The sequence below is a fragment of the Chanodichthys erythropterus genome, chromosome 7 (assembly GCF_024489055.1).
Source record: "Chanodichthys erythropterus isolate Z2021 chromosome 7, ASM2448905v1, whole genome shotgun sequence".
Taxonomy (NCBI): domain Eukaryota; kingdom Metazoa; phylum Chordata; class Actinopteri; order Cypriniformes; family Xenocyprididae; genus Chanodichthys; species Chanodichthys erythropterus.
Window position 1 is genome coordinate 33,196,339 of NC_090227.1, and position 15,698 is coordinate 33,212,036.

Sequence of the window (15,698 nt, forward strand, 5' to 3'; positions counted from 1 at the left end):
TCATAAAGAAATCACGAAACACATCCATATGAATTGAGTGGTTTAGTCCAAATTTTCTGAAAAGAGGTTTGATCTTGCGTGTCATTCAGGTTAGCTTCTGTTTATATTCGCTGATCAATGTTTATATGTGATTAAAAGCCTAAATTAAATCTGTTCATCACATAAAGTGATCAAGTCTCTTCAGAAAATTTAGACTAACCTTCTGAATTCATATGGATTAATTTTACAATCTCTTTATGAACTTTTTGAAGCGCCAAAGTGTCAGTTGTGAAGGCTGTGTATGGAGGGACAGAAATTGCACATATTTCATCAAAAATATCTTAATTTGTGTTCCGAAGATGAACGAAAGTCTTATGAGTTTGAAACAACATGAGGGTGAGTAATTAATGTCAAAATTTTAGTAATTTTTTTTGGGTGAACTAACCCTTTAACTTATGATCATGATATATATTTTTTCTTCCTCATGTCATGTGGGGGTCCCCATATATATGGGTTTGACTGACATGCCGGTGAATTATCGCTTTAGTTTGTCCTCATATTCACTTTTGTTGTTTTATTTTCACAGTACAGTCATTTTCTAGGAGTTAATGCTCCACAAACACTTTTATCCCATAGTCATTGTTCCTAAGCTTCTCCTTTGCCTTGTTCTTAGCCGCCATCTTGTCTCTCCATTGAAAGGGAAAACCTGTCGGATCCTGACTGCTATGACACTGAAGATTAGGGTCATGCAGAAGGTTCCACATGAGCCAGATCTGTGGGACCGTCAAGCTGTGCACCACCATCAGCTCTCTGTAGAAGCAGGGGTCGAAGACCTGGAGGTGGGGTGCAGCAGATGGTCTCACAATTCCAAAGGTGCGGAAGCCTTCGTGGCGAGTTGGCTGAAGGTTAATCCTCAGCAGACACATGCCCAGAAAGACATCATCAATGGGGAAGAGTTCCACCTCTTTGCAGGCGAGGTGGAGCTTCAATGCGGTATGTCCCGACATGACAAAGCCGCCTCCGCCCGCATAGGACGGGTAGATCCCCTGGCCGTAAATAAACTCAGGGATGAAGTACTTACTGTTGCGTCTGCGAATTGGTTTCGCGTGGACAATGATGTCTCCGACAAAAAGATCCTTATCGATATTTTGACCCTCAAGCATCTCCAGGATATTGTCGATGTTCACATACACATCTGTGTCACCCTTAAAAATAAACTTTACTTTGGGACAGCTCACATTGATCCACTGTAGAAAGTGGATTTCTTTTAAGGTCAAGTTGAAGAATGTGTCTTCAAAGTCCCACAGGAGGATGTCACGAAAAGTGTGGCTCTCATATCCCAAAAGTTTGTCCCATAATGGAAGTGCTGTTTGATTTTGGGGTACACCGAGAAGAAAAACCCTCCTGACATTCACATCTTTCTGGAACGCACCTTCTCGGCCCCATGTACGCCGAACGACTTGACGTTTGTCAAAGTCCGTTGCTACAGATTTTATGGCGATCAGCATGTAGGGGGCTCCTTCTGGTCCAGAACACTTTGTAGGCTGATCGATTAGCAGCTTGAATTCCCGTTGGTCTTTTTTTCGAAGGTAATCGTAAAAGTCAAAGGAAGCCTGTGTTGGTAGCAGACTTGCTGTCGTTGAGGGCTGGTGAAATTTAGACTTTGCTTTGCTGCGTCCTTTCTGAGATTTGACCTTTGATGGTCCTTGTGCTTTAGGCTTGATCTGAACCTCAGGCTTGCAAAGAGGAATGTCTGGAGATTTTGAAGGGAACGGCTTTGTTTCCAGTCCATTTGATGGTCCACCGAGGAGGGTTCTTGAGCTGGTGGACCCCTGTTCAATATGCAATGTCCCCCATACGGGTGTCATTCTTTGATGTGCATATAACAGCAGAAAGAGTAGCACCAGTAGAATCAGGGAGCAAAGTACATCTCCCTTTATATGGACTCTTCTCATGGTGTGACTGATTTCACTGTTATCTTCCCGTGAAATTCAGCAGATGTTTCATATTCTTCCTAAAGTGTTTGGACTTTTCTGCTACGCAAAAGTACAAAATAAATTAAATTAGCAGCACTAGTTAAAATAAATGCACAATAACTCATTGTGATTGTATTTTTCCTGTTAAAAATAAATAAAATCATGCTAAGTTTAACCTCTTTTTTAAAACAAACTAAATTTGCAGTTATACTTGAAATCATGCCCTTAAAATCAATTTCCTATTGTCTGTATTTGAGAGGCATCACACATACTTCTTACCACAGGCATCCTGGATGTCATCAAACAACAGGAGACACAGGATATTACTTGACCGAAGTTATGCTCCATATACAGCCAGGACTGCATACTTCTATGAAACAGGATACACAAACAATTTATAGCAGGATTTACATCTCACAAATTTCGGAACTTAAAAATCTTTTCTGGCACTTCAAATTCAAAAAAATATATATAATAATAATAAATGTTGATACTGTTGAAAGAGCTGAAACCAGTGTCTCTTCATGATATTATTCACAGAAATATACCTTGAATACAGTTGCTTTTCCAAATCATCAGTCAGTTTTCAAATAAGATGCATATGCCTATAAAATTCAATTGGTCAACACCACAAAATGAACCATTATTTTCAGAGATGTAAATACTACTTCATTCCTCAAATCTGTTCACTAAAATGATTAGTTAAATGGTCCATTATGTATGTAAACTACATCGTTAAAAAGTAGGTAAGTAGGTGTCTTTTTTGTGTTAAGAGTGAGTCATTGAATCATTCAGTCAATTGATTCATTAAAACAAAACAAAAAACAAGCCGAGTTGCCTCTCTCAAACGAGAGTTAAAGGGTTAATTCACCCAAAAATGAAACTTTTGTAATTTATTACTTACCCTCATGCCGTTCCACACCCGTAAAACCTTCGTTAATCTTCAGAACACAAATTAAGATATTTTAGTTGAAATCCGACGGCTCTGTGAGGCCTCCATATGGAGCAATGACATTTCCTCTCTCAAGATCCATAAAGGTACTAAAAACATATTTAAATCAGTTCATGTGAGTACAGTGGTTCAATATTAATATTATAAAGCGACAAGAATATTTTTGGAGCGCCAAAAAACAAAACAAAATAACGACTTATTTAGTGATGGCCGATTTCAAAACACTGCTTCAGGAAGCATCGAGCACGTGATTTCAGCCGTTGGCTGAATCCGAAGATTAATGAAGGTCTTACGAGTGTGGAACGGCATGAGGGTAAGTAACAAATGACAGAAGTTTCATTTTGGGGTGAACTAACCCTTTAAAGGGATAGTTCACCCAAAATTGAAAATTCTGTCATCAGTCATTACTTGCCCTCAAGTTGTTCAAGTTGCGGCCCGTCAACATTTTGGTTACCGACATTGTTCAAAATATCTTCTTTTGTGTTCAACAGAAGAAAGAAATTCATACAGGTTTGGAAAAACTTGGTGTGCGTAAATGATGACAATTCAATTTTTGGGTGAACTATCCATTTAAGTATCGTTTTTCACACACATGACAGGCTTTACTGTGTTTAATCTACAACTGGTTTTATTATAGTTCTGGTTTAATTAGTTAACAAAAGAGCTTATTTCCAATCAGCATCTAAACCCAAAACAGCGACTCGTATGAATGAATCTGTATACGCGAACAATTCGTTCAAAACAAACATGTCACCACATGCATTTAATAAGCCTAAGTCAAACTTGTGTAATTTAAACATTTGAAATTTAGGAATGATACTCTAAACATATACAGTTAAAAGTAAATTTGGTTAAAATTGACTAAACACTGCCTCATGCGATGAATAATAATTATTACCCTTTAGGCATACAAGTTATTATAATGCGCAAGTTGCTTTTTTAATGACATTTTCGCGTTCAGCCTTCTTTATAAGTGCATTTCATCGTTTCAAACTTCCATTTACAAAACTTACCCAGGCGTACCAGGAGAGCAATGACAAGACAGCACTGCAAGAAGATCCAAACATCTGCTTCCACTATTAAAGCTGCTGCACGCCACTGTTGCGTGTGCATGTTTCAGAAAAAGCTTTTCCAACTCGCTGCAACGTTATTATTAAAGACATAAACTATGTTTACATCAACTATGTTCGTAAGAATGTACATTAGTTACAATTGAAAGACTTCTTGCACATTTTCAAAGTCCTTTCCTTGATCACGTCACAGCTCGAAGCTTGTTGGATATATCGCGCGCCAGATGCCAGCGCAGCAACTGGAGCCTCCTGAGAGCTGGGAGCGAGGACAGGGAAGCGAGAACGCGCGAGAGAATTATGAATTCAGGAGTTGTGCCTTTCTCTCTTTCATTATGGAAAATAAACTAGCTGCAACAGTTAACTGTTCAACAGCACAGATAGAATGAAAACAGACACGTTTATATAATAATTTAATGTCGATCTTGCTTGAATACAGATAAAAACACTCGATTTACACACCATTGGTACACAAAATACAGTCTCTTTGGCTATCACTTTTTGGCTAAGACTTTACAGTTACTGACAGACCAACCCAGTTACTCCTCTAACACAAAACTGCTGCCAGTGAGGGCTGGATTCAAAATATATCCCCTCATGCAGGCTTTTTCATTTCCCAGCAGGCTACTGGCCACTTTCCGGGCCAGTTTTGGAGGTCTCCCCCCAGGAATGTGGTCTGATTCTCCAGACTTCTGCACTTTAAGGTCATTAAGAACCAGATGTTCCTCAGGAGGAAGTAGTCCCTGCTCTCATGATCTTAAAAAGAGCATTGATGTTGTTGTTCTTGATGGCATCTCGACAGGCAGTGATAACCTGAGTTTTGGGTTTTCCCACTGAAAAGCATAATTGGAAATTAATTAATTATAGTTGTAATTACAATTAAATGCCAAAAAAGAAGAGCTGAGAGCATTTAAGCTATTCATAGTTTTTAGTAATATGTCTGGCACCTGGAAGGCAAAACATTCATAGAACTTCAACCCAAGCCTGTCAATTTTCCATGTTTCAAGTCACAAATATTTAGATCACCTCTCAAAAGAAGAAAAAAAGATATTTGAACAAACTGCAAGTTTGGGGCACTTGTGATCCATATAAAGCACCAGGCACAGTATTTCAATCACTAAAAATAGTGGGACATTCTGAAACACTTTATGTGGCTTAATATATCAAGACAGTGAAATTAAAAGATCAAATTCAGTATACACCTTATTGAGGATGCATACTATATACAGACAAACAGAATACGAATCCAAACATGCTACATTTCATGTTAAGTTTTTACTTTAAAAAGGTTTTATATGGGAAAACTCAAAGTGAAACTAATGTGTCTGCTTGCCTGTACACAGTAGATTTTATCAATGTATATTGTGAATAATGTGAATTTGATCCTCTAATATCACTGTCTTAAAGGTGCCCTAGAATCAAAAATTGAATTTACCTTGGAATAGTTGAATAACAAGAGTTCGGTACATGGAAAAGACATACATTGAGTTTCAAACTCCATTGCTTCCTCCTTCTTATGTAAATCTCATTTGTTTAAAAGACCTCAGAAAAACAGGCGAATCTCAACATAAAACCGACTGTTACGTAACAGTTGGGATCATTAATATGTACGGCCCCAATATTTGCATATGCCAGCTCAGGTTCAAGGCATTACACAAGGGCAGACAGTATTAACGTCTGGATCTGTGCACAGCTGAATCATCAGACTAGGTAAGGAAGCAAGGACAACAGCGAAAGATGGAGCAATAATAACTGACATGATCCATGATTACATGATATTTTTAGTGATATTTGTTAATTGTCTTTATAAATGTTTTGTTAGCATGTTGCTAATGTACTGTTAAATGTGGTTAAAGTTACCATCGTTTCTTACTGTATTCACGGAGACAAGAGAGTCGTCGCTATTTTCATTTTTAAACACTTGCAGTCTGTATAATTCATAAACACAACTTCTTTCTTTATAAATCTCTCCAACAGTGTGTAACGTTAGCTTTAGCCACAGAGCACTATCAAACTCATTCAGAATAAAATGTAAACATCCAAATAAATACTATACTCACATGATCCAACGCATGCATGAAGTATGCATGATGAACATCTTGTAAAGATCCATTTGAGGGTTATATTAGCTGTGTGAACTTTGTAAATGCACTGTATTATAGTCGAGAGCTCGTGTGTGGAGGGCAGGGAGCGTGCGATTTAAAGGGGCTGCAGCCCTAATCGGTGCATAGTTAATGATGCCCCAAAATAGGCGGTTAAAAAATTAATTTAAAAAAAATCTATGGGGTATTTTGAGCTGAAACCAAACAGACACATTCAGGGGACACCTTAGACTTATATTACATCTTGTAAAAACTGGTTCTAGGGCACCTTTAATGCATTAAGCCACATTAAAGGATTAGTTTACTCCAGAATTAAAATTTGCAGATAATTTACTCACCCCCATGTCATCCAAGATGTTCATGTCTTTCTCTCTTCAGTCAAAAAAATAAGGTTTTTGAGGAAATCATTCCAGGATTTTTCTCTAGATAGTGGACTTCACCGGAGTACAACGGGTTGAAGGTCTAAACTGCAGTTTCAATACAGCTTCAAAGGGCTCTACACAATCCCAGATGAGGAAAACGAGCAGTCATTTTCTAATCAAAAATAAAAATGTAGATACTTTTTAACCAAAAATGCTTCCACTGGTCCCAGTGGGTCAGTATTTCCACCATGCCACGCGTGACATTTTCAACATGATTACATAATGCGTGAAGTTGTGGACGTGCATCGCAGAGCTAGTGCAAGACAAGCATTTGTGGTTAAAAAGTATATACATTTTTATTTTTTTTTTAGAAAATGACAATTTCGCTAGATAAGACCCTTATTTCTCGTCTGGGATCATGTAGAGCCCTTTGAAGCTGCACTGAAACTACATTTTGGACCTTCAACCCATTGCTAACTGTTGAAGTCCCCTATATGGAGAAAAATCCTGAAATGTTTTCCTCAAAAACCTTGATTTCTTTTCGATTGATAAAAGAAAGACATGAATATCTTGGATGACATGGGGGTGAGTAAATTATTAGGAAATTTTAATTCTGGAGTGAACTAATCCTTTAAGCCTTAAACCATCTTTATAACGGATTTCCATGGGAAAACATGCATTTTATGTTGTTCATATTCTTCTTGCCTGTATACAGCATGCATCATCAATCAGGTGTATACTGAAACTTTTAATATCACTATTTTAGTACATTACAAACCTGGTAAAAAATAACTGCAAGGCAGTGGAGGAAAACCTTGTTTTGCCCTCCAGGTGGGCATTCCTATACAGTGTGACATCACATGAAAACTATGAATAATCATTAACTGTGTTATTAGGGGTCTTCTTAGTAAAATCCACCCACCTCTCAATCTCCCTGCCCTTTGGATGGCCTGGTTAACTGATTTCAGCCGTGCGAGGAGGGCATTGTGATTATTAGACCTGATTTTATATTCATTAATCAAATCTCTGTTGAGGTCATACAGCTCAATGTAGCGTTTCTTCATGTTTCTCCTAAAACACAGAATACTATTTCTGTGAGTACATGTGTTTGAGAAAGCGAGAGGACTGCTTAATCAAACTAAAATGCTCACCAATCACCCATGAGTCTGGCATCTTCTGCCTGCACCAGCATATTTCTTATGTAGTTGGAATGATCTGCCATAGCCGCTGTGAGCTTTTGATGCACTGAGTGAAACTCATCCACCTAAGACAAACATAAACGGATGTTTGCAGTTAAAAGACTTCGAAAAATGATTATCTTAATGGTGATGTTGCTATTCTTAACCTCAGTTAGAGTGGTTCGTAGCTCTTTGAAGTAGACAGGGAAGTCAGCTTCAGCTTGTAAGTCTTCAATAGCCAGAAAAGAGGCAAGTGACTGGATCAGATCCCCTGCCAGATCAACGTCATCTGTTTTCAACGTGATCTGATGGGGCAGAACTTAGTTAGAGAGATTTCTAATTCATGAAGAGTAAGTAGCTCACAAATACTGACAAACACACAGTAAAAGTACCTCTCCACTAGGCTGCATGTTGATTCTCAGAAGACCTCCTCCACGTAGTGCGGTGAAGGTGATGTCTGGACTGTCAATGCCCTCGGGCAGCAGAAAGTTCTGGTTTAGCCACATGACTACCTGCAGACATAGATGCATGCCTCATTTCATCAACACTATAATATACAACACACGGCACAATTGGTATTTTGTTTTTTGTCACGTCATGCACACACAGTTCCATTATGAGTGAATGTGTCCTTTTACCCTCTGAGGTCTGTCATTGATGCTGAATGTGACTTTTCCTGTGGGTTCTGCGGCTGAGGAGTCAACGTTAAGGTCATACATCGAGAAACGAGGCAGCTGACGTGTGATTTCAAATACGTGGAACTGTGTACTAGAGTAAATGAGGAAGAAGAAGAGAAAAACGCTCCGTCATGTGATTTCTTTGAAATTCTTCCACTGTATTCTTTCATGATTCCTTCACCGTAAACTTAAAATAACTATCAATTTTCAGGCATTTTTGGTAGTTGAATGAATCCTCAAAATGTAATCGATATAATGAAGTTTGACCATTGTCATGATGTTATTTTACATGTGTGTACCTTGTCTTTCCTCCTACAAAGGCTTTGATGTGAAGGTCAACTGGAATGTCTTTTGGAGGAATGATGGGGACACGGACACAGCCAGAGAGATTTTGAGCGCTAGGGTGAACCACGTGACTCTCGCCTTCAAAAATCCCCTCAGCAAATATCAGCACGGCTCTAATGATTGTTTCTGAAGGCGGCCAGCAAAAAGAATATGATAATATTATCATTTAAAACTTTGTTGACAAAGCCCAACACATGACATGCAAAAAACTCCTTATATTGTGGCCATGAACTCTACTAATTTGCTGCCTAATATTAGGTATATTGTGGCCACATATAAATTTTTTCCCTCTTTTTAGTAAATTATGGCCATGGTAAGCTAATTTGTTTCCTTGTTATAGTTAAGCCATGGCCACGCTTATAATAATTTGTTCCAATTCATTCCAATTATGGCTACATTGTACTAATTTATTCCCTCATTTTAATTTAGTTAAATCGTGGCTACAATATCTTGTTTTTTTCCCGGTATGTTATTGTGTGGTGCTCTGTACATGTCAAACAGAGTTAGACTAATTTTAATGTGGCTTCAATGACAGGTCTATATAATTTACCTAAAAAAATAAAAAAAATTAGGAAAAAAAAAGGGTTGTAACTGAGCTAAGCTGGTTTAACAGTACCATTCGGAGTGGAGATGTTGAGCTCTATGTGAGCTCTCTGGCTCTCTGTGGCTCTTCGTACAGATAAGGCTGTCTGGAGCTGTGTGTTAGCTGGAATTACACCCATCTTAGATTCTCCCTCCGAAATTCCAGGAAGAGCCTATGTCAAACAAATTTCACTCACCAAAAACTGCATCCGGAACATCAATATACATCACTAACATTTTAACTAAATAAATGCATGTATAACCTTGGCATTTTCCTCGTAGTTTCGTAATTCCAGCATCAAGTTTTGTTTACGTTGACTTAGCTCCCTGATCAGGTCTTGTTCTACACTTGCATCCATTAGGTTTCCCTTCATCTCCTTACTGGCAGGCAGATATCCACGTACTGTAGGACGACACAAATATGATGAGCCAGTTCTCAAAGGCAACATGCATTTACAATAAAGGTCCGTCATCTCACCCTCTCCCTCCACAGAGGTGCATATAAGCTGGATCTGTCCATCCATGCGGTAGTCTCCCTCAACAACCCCAGCCACAGAGGATGAGAAGTTATCCTTGAAGATCACCTCACCAGTGCGATCACTGCGAGCATCAATCTAGACATGGAATCACAGAGAATCGTCTCTTTTTACCTGTACTGCAAAAACCTTGGTAAGTAAAATGTGAGGGCACACAACAACAATGTACTAAAAACGTTTTTCCTTTGCGTTTTTGCACGTACAGATGACAACGTTGTTAAAATGATCCCGGTTCACGCAGATCCTCAAAAGCGACTAAAAGTTTACTGCAGAACAACTCATGTCGTGTGAAATAAACAGTTATGAAAATGTAGAAATTAAAGTTGAAGCTCCAATTTCCTCCCGAAAAAAGTCAGTTGGTGCCTCAGTGACTACTTTTGGAAAAAATGTATTTGAAGTGTAATTTGCTTAGTGTGTCTCTTAGTTTGTAGGGTGGGGTTTATGAGCTATACTGCATCCAGCCATCTGGGGGCGATCGAAACCCGAACACGTAATACGCACACACATGACGTCATTGTTTTTACAAGAGCCAATAATGGCATAGTTTTCAAAAACCTTTTCAAACACATTTTCAAAAGTTTGCATTTTCAGGCCCCCAAAATGCTGTTGTTGTGTAAATTAATGGCCAAAACGGATAAAAAAGTTTTTTAGTTGAAAATGGTTTAGTGTAAACAGCCCCTGAATGCGCTAAAAGACTGACCTTTCCATTGGACCACCCAGTTATGAGCTCAACAACACCATCAGCATTAAGATCAAAGGCATGGATACTCATGGCGTGATTTTTAGACTGTGAGGGAAAAAAAAGAAAAATTATTCTAACTCATTTATGTTGATTAATGATCATGTTCCTCTAGGGAAAAAAATGCTGATTCAGGTTTAATTTTGAATAGATCAAAATGCACTACCTTGATCCTCCAGTAGCGTGCAGTGCGGTCATATACTCCTACTGTGCCATTGGCCAGAGCATAACCAAACCTGCTGCCGTGCATGTGACAGAGTGACGTGACTGTCTGAAAGAAAGAGAAAACAATAACTGTTTAAAAAAGAAAATTTTTCCAAAAACTATCAACCAACAATGTCATAATTCATACCTCATTTTCTGCCATCTCAGTCACCAGCTCATCCTCTCTGAACACCCTGATGTCAAAGTCCTCTGAGCCAACAAGAAGCTATAAAGATGGGATGTGTGGACAATTTATGAAAGCAGTATTTTTTATAATAACTTATAAAAGTATTTTGTCATTATGAAGTGAAAATGAAAAGAATGCCTCACCTCATTCTTGCCATCTGCAGTAAAGTCACAAAGCACAAGTGATCGTACATTATCTCCAGTAACCTTTAAAAAACATAAAGGCATACCTATAAATATCCTTCATAGTTTTATTTATCAAATACATTTTGAATACAAGAAGCAAAATGATCTTACTGTCCAGAACTGGTCATTTCCCTCAAAGTCAAAGCCTTGCAGAGCACAGTTTCCACCAATGATGGCAAGGGGGGACTGGATATCTCCTAGTTTTCCCAGAACTATGGCATTGGCTCCATCAGTCACCTATTATATAATAATCATGTGACAAACATTTCTGTCTTATTTGGATAAAAAAACATTCATATATAATAAATTAAACTCCTGGAATCAATGACTTAAGAAATCCATTTTATATATACATTAAAAAACACATTCCAGCTTTATGTATACTTACCTCCTTGTAGAAGACATCGGTGTTGTCATGCACGTCATAGGCCAACAGGTTAGTTTGAGAGCCTACAAGCAGCGTGTGTCCTGTGGTGTTGGGTCCCAGAGTACCAGCCGTCAGACAGCTTACTGCCTGGTTGATATTGAGGAGTGAGATATCAGAGTCCTGGGTACTCTGACTCAGCCGGTGTGCTGCTGGCCTCTGGCCTCGAGTGTGAGGGTTATGGATAAACACCTGGATGGGTTCAGAAGTTAAACTGGATTGTAACATGTGGAAAAATGCAAATGGATTAATATGTAGAAGATTCTGTTTTTTATTTTGCTTAAAAACACACATTTGAAAATGTCCTAAAATCACTTTGTTTTAAGAATGTAAATTAATTGAGGTATTTCAAAAAGGGCACACCATGTGTCCACTTTGATATGTGTTCAGTTCAGTTCCTTTATTGTACAATAAATATCACAGACTTTGTAACTAAAATAGCAAATCAAATCAATCCTGTTGTCATGAGGACAACAATGAGCTGTTTGTGTAAATGTAAAAAAAAAAAAGGTTGTTGGGGAGGAAAAGCTGAAGGCTATATAAAGGTTGGCATTGCTATGTGCACTATGAAGTCCACTGTAATAAAATACAACAAACAGGACACTGCTAAGAGGCAAGCTAGTAAGAGCCTCACTCCCCTGGCCTCAAGAGGCGCGCTAACGACTGACACTAGAGACTGCGGTCTTTAATGTCCTTGTTAGCATGCCCTCTCCCACGCCAGTGTGAATCCAGCTCGGAGCGGGTCGGGTAGGACCAGTTACATTTGGTGCCCTAACTCAGATGGGAGTGAGGTTTAGGGCGCTGAGTGTAATAGAGGCAAGCTAGTAAGAGCTGTGTGAATAAACCTCACTCCCCTGGCCTCAAGAGGCACATTAGCAAGTGACGCTAGAGACTGCGGCCTTTAACATCCTTGTTAGCATGCCCTCTCCCATGCCAGAGACGCCGGTGTGAATCCAGCTCGGAGCGGGTAGGACCAGTTATATTTGGTGCCGTGACCTGGGTGGGAGTGAGGTTTAGGGCACTGAGTGTAATAGAGGCAAGCTAGTAAGAGCTGTGTGAATAAACCTCACTCCCCTGGCCTCAAGAGGCGCATTAGTGAGTGACGCTAGAGACTGCGGTCTTTAACATCCTTGTTAACATGCCCTCTCCCATGCCAGAGATGGCGGTTTGAATCCTGCTCGGAGCGGGTCGGGTAGGACCAGTTACATTTGGTTCCCTAATCCAGATGGGAGTGAGGTTTAGGGCGCTGAGTGTAATAGAGGCAAGCTAGTAAGAGCTGTGTGAATAAACCTCACTCCCCTGGCCTCAAGAGGTGCGCTAGCAACTGACACTAGAGACTAGGGCTGGGCGATATATCGAATGCTTTTGTCACGCGCATTTCGTCAGTAAAGCCGGTTCCCTGATTGCTGCTAAATCGCCATCACCTGCTTTCAAATGGAGCGCCGGTGTGAATCCAGCTCGGAGTGGGTAGGACCGGTTATATTTAGTGCCGTGACCCGGGTGGGAGTGAGGTTTAGGGCACTGAGTGTAATAGAGGCAAGCTAGTAAGAGCCTCACTCCCCTGGCCTCAAGAGGCGCATTAGGGACTGACACTAGAGACTGCGGCCTTTAGTGTCCTTGTTAGAGTGCCCACTTTCATGCCAGAGATGCAGGTTCGAATCCCGCTCTGAGCGGGTCAAGTAGTACCGGTTACACTCAGATCAGGCTATGCTGTCAAGCTTTGCAAAAACACTGTCAAAGAAAAAAAAATTGGCAATTGTCAAAGAAAAAAACAAGAATGCAACTACAACAATGACAAGAGTTGCATGAATATTCTTGAACAAAATATGTGCCATGTCATTTTTTTGAATTTGCTATTGATGCCAAGGGAAGAGTAACTATTGTAATGAGTAATATAATATAACATTGTAATATAATTTTAATATAGAATACTTTTAGCTTACCTTGCCTGCTTGTGTGGCTGCAGTGAGGCATGGATGTATCCCATCGTACTTTCCAATAGCAACCATTCGAGGGTTAATTTTATGGTTCAGTTTGAGGGTGAAGATGGGCACTAACATGGTGGCACAGCTCACCAGCACAATTCGATGTTACTAATGCAAACTTCCTGTGAAAATACCATAAACAGATGTTACAACAATATAAACATTAACCTCATATACTAGAAAATCACAAGAATCAACTGTCTCCTACATGGATCAAAAGTCACTGTAGCATTGTTGTAAAATGATATTTAAATACATAGTTTAGTCAGTTCTGTATACATTTTCTGTTTTTGATATTATTTTTTAAATGTGTAAATGGTTTAAAATTTTAAATGTGTAAAATCTGCTCCTAAATAATGTTATGTCTGTATTGTCACTGTCAAATAAACAATAAACATAATTTACGTAATTATAATGAATATAAATGAATTGAAAACCCTATTTGGGTAAAGGGGAAATGATTCACAATAAAAGACTGTATTCAGGCTTTAGCAGTGCTGTCTGTAGCCCATCTAACTGCCCCTTCTTTCTGGGTAATAGAATAAACAGCTTACTGTGCTTCTCGCCCGACGGGGCTTCCGTTGCCTAGCAACAGTGGGCAGCTTGTCAAGGCATTATCACTTTTGCTAGCATGCTATTCTGCTAATCCTTTTAGTTTGCACGTCTGCTCACTATGTTTTAAAAAAATAAAGTTTCACTGTGTCTTTCTACTTTAACATATTAATCATGCGACGCCATTTTGATTCAAAACGAAGGAATTTACAAGCTATCGATGTATTAGCCAGGAATCCATGCTATAGGCAACTCAGTGTATTCTCTATGCGCTGGCTAAGGGTGCTAACTCTGCGAAGCTAATTCGCAGAACCACATTATTCTGTGCTTGGAGATGATAATATGTGCATATTGATATTCATTTTACTGTAACAAACTTGCGAGTTATATTAAATGCAAAAGTGTCTTACCGCAGCCGCTAGCTTGTTCGCTGCCAGGTGGTGTATTGAGCCTAGCAGGAGAAACTGATCCCCATAACTTGTGAGGATTGTTTTCTGGATGTTCATTGAGCACGCGCACGGATCCTGATTTTAGAATTTAACAGAATGGCCATAATAAAAGTTGGCAGTTTGGCATCAATTATAATGTTGAAAGAAGAGATAAAGCCGGCACACCATGGCTCCAAAAAGTAGAAATTTATTGACAAGACTCTGTCAAGATGATTTATTTCTTAATTTATTTTTTTATAAAGCACAATGAAATAGAACAGCCAAAGAAATTCAATGTCTAATTCTAGTTGGGAAATAAGTATTTGCGAAAAATATTTGTATTAAAATATGCACACATAACGTTAGGCTACTTTTATTTGTAGCTAATATGTCGAAAACGTAAAACGCTTTTTTGTCTCGTCACAGTCGGTTATTAATTCACGTATCACGTATGATAGCCTACCATATTTTCAATTAAAAACGACCATGTTCGAGTAGTTTGCATCACTGGATGTTACTGTCGCTACTTTACCATTGACCATACTCAACATTCATGTTCCAAACCTGTATGACTTTCTTTCTTCTGTGGAACATAAAAGAAGATATTTTGAGAAATGTCCTAGTGTTTTTTCCTCCATACTCAAAAAAAAAAAAAAAAATGGTGCTGTATAGTACTAAAAGTGGTTCTTTGGCTCGTAATCATAGGGGAACCATTTTAAGTGCTGTATAGCACCAAATCTTGGTTCTTCAGCAGTTCTTTGGGATGACTGAGGTGCTATATAGCACTGCTACTGTATACAGAACCTGTTAAGCCTTTGGTTCTTCAGTGGTTCTTCGGGGTAGTTAAGGTGCTATAGCACCACTGCCATACAAAGAACCTGTTAAGCCCCTTTAAAGGTTCTTTACGAGCCAAAGAACCACTGTTGGTGCTGTTTAGCACCCTTTTTGTTGAAATAATAAAATGCAATATGGCACCTCTTATGGGTTATACATAGCACCATTTAACAAAATGCTGCTCTCCTCCCTGCGTTGTCTTTGGTCGATATTAACTAATGTTTAATTTCGACAAAAATAATATCCAAAGCCTAAAGAATTACCTACATGCACTTGTTGGAATGTTTAACATGGTGCTGTAAATTGACCTGCTACAACAGATGCTGTTGCTAATATATCGTTAATCTGTTGTAATCACCTCAGGAGTCATGTTCAGGAAGGAAAATCGAAAGGTTGATAGCTTT

At 38.9% G+C, this 15,698-nt stretch overlaps 2 protein-coding genes across 4 annotated transcripts; both read right to left on the minus strand.

Annotated features, from left to right (window-relative positions):
* Positions 1-450: 450 nt before the first annotated feature.
* b3gnt9 (UDP-GlcNAc:betaGal beta-1,3-N-acetylglucosaminyltransferase 9) lies at positions 451-2,298 on the minus strand. The gene is made up of 2 exons (XM_067389262.1): positions 2,235-2,298; positions 451-2,015 (listed from the first exon to the last, which is right to left on the minus strand). The coding sequence occupies exon 2, from the start codon at positions 1,932-1,934 to the stop codon at positions 585-587; it is 1,350 nt and encodes a 449-aa protein (XP_067245363.1). The 5' UTR covers positions 1,935-2,015; positions 2,235-2,298; the 3' UTR covers positions 451-584.
* Positions 2,299-4,316: 2,018 nt separating this feature from the next.
* Positions 4,317-14,525, minus strand: bbs2 (Bardet-Biedl syndrome 2). 3 transcript variants are annotated; one of them, XM_067389265.1, is made up of 18 exons: positions 14,443-14,525; positions 13,439-13,602; positions 11,460-11,687; positions 11,183-11,308; positions 11,030-11,092; positions 10,848-10,925; positions 10,662-10,766; positions 10,457-10,543; positions 9,699-9,834; positions 9,484-9,623; positions 9,255-9,393; positions 8,593-8,764; positions 8,255-8,384; positions 8,009-8,128; positions 7,784-7,921; positions 7,590-7,702; positions 7,361-7,509; positions 4,317-4,807 (listed from the first exon to the last, which is right to left on the minus strand). In XM_067389265.1, the coding sequence occupies exons 2-18, from the start codon at positions 13,553-13,555 to the stop codon at positions 4,701-4,703; spliced, it is 2,148 nt and encodes a 715-aa protein (XP_067245366.1). In that variant the 5' UTR covers positions 13,556-13,602; positions 14,443-14,525; the 3' UTR covers positions 4,317-4,700. The 3 variants fall into 3 exon arrangements, with proteins under 3 accessions (XP_067245366.1, XP_067245364.1, XP_067245365.1); XM_067389263.1 differs by lacking the exon at positions 4,317-4,807 and having other exon boundaries at positions 7,027-7,509; XM_067389264.1 differs by lacking the exon at positions 4,317-4,807 and having other exon boundaries at positions 7,027-7,509; positions 13,439-13,598; positions 14,443-14,463.
* Between the last annotated feature and the right edge of the window lie 1,173 nt (positions 14,526-15,698).

What these genes read in the sequence shown, in the direction of transcription:
- b3gnt9 (XM_067389262.1), bottom strand. Translation starts at nt 1,934, where the DNA reads ATGAGAAGAGTCCATATAAAGGGAGATGTACTTTGCTCCCTGATTCTA.
- bbs2 (XM_067389263.1), bottom strand. Translation starts at nt 13,555, where the DNA reads ATGTTAGTGCCCATCTTCACCCTCAAACTGAACCATAAAATTAACCCT. An exon ending in ACATGCAGCCTAGTGGAGAG is followed by an intron (nt 7,922 to 8,008) that starts GTACTTTTACTG and finishes CTGCCCCATCAG; the next exon opens with ATCACGTTGAAAACAGATGA. An exon ending in GCCAGACTCATGGGTGATTG is followed by an intron (nt 7,510 to 7,589) that starts GTGAGCATTTTA and finishes TCTGTGTTTTAG; the next exon opens with GAGAAACATGAAGAAACGCT.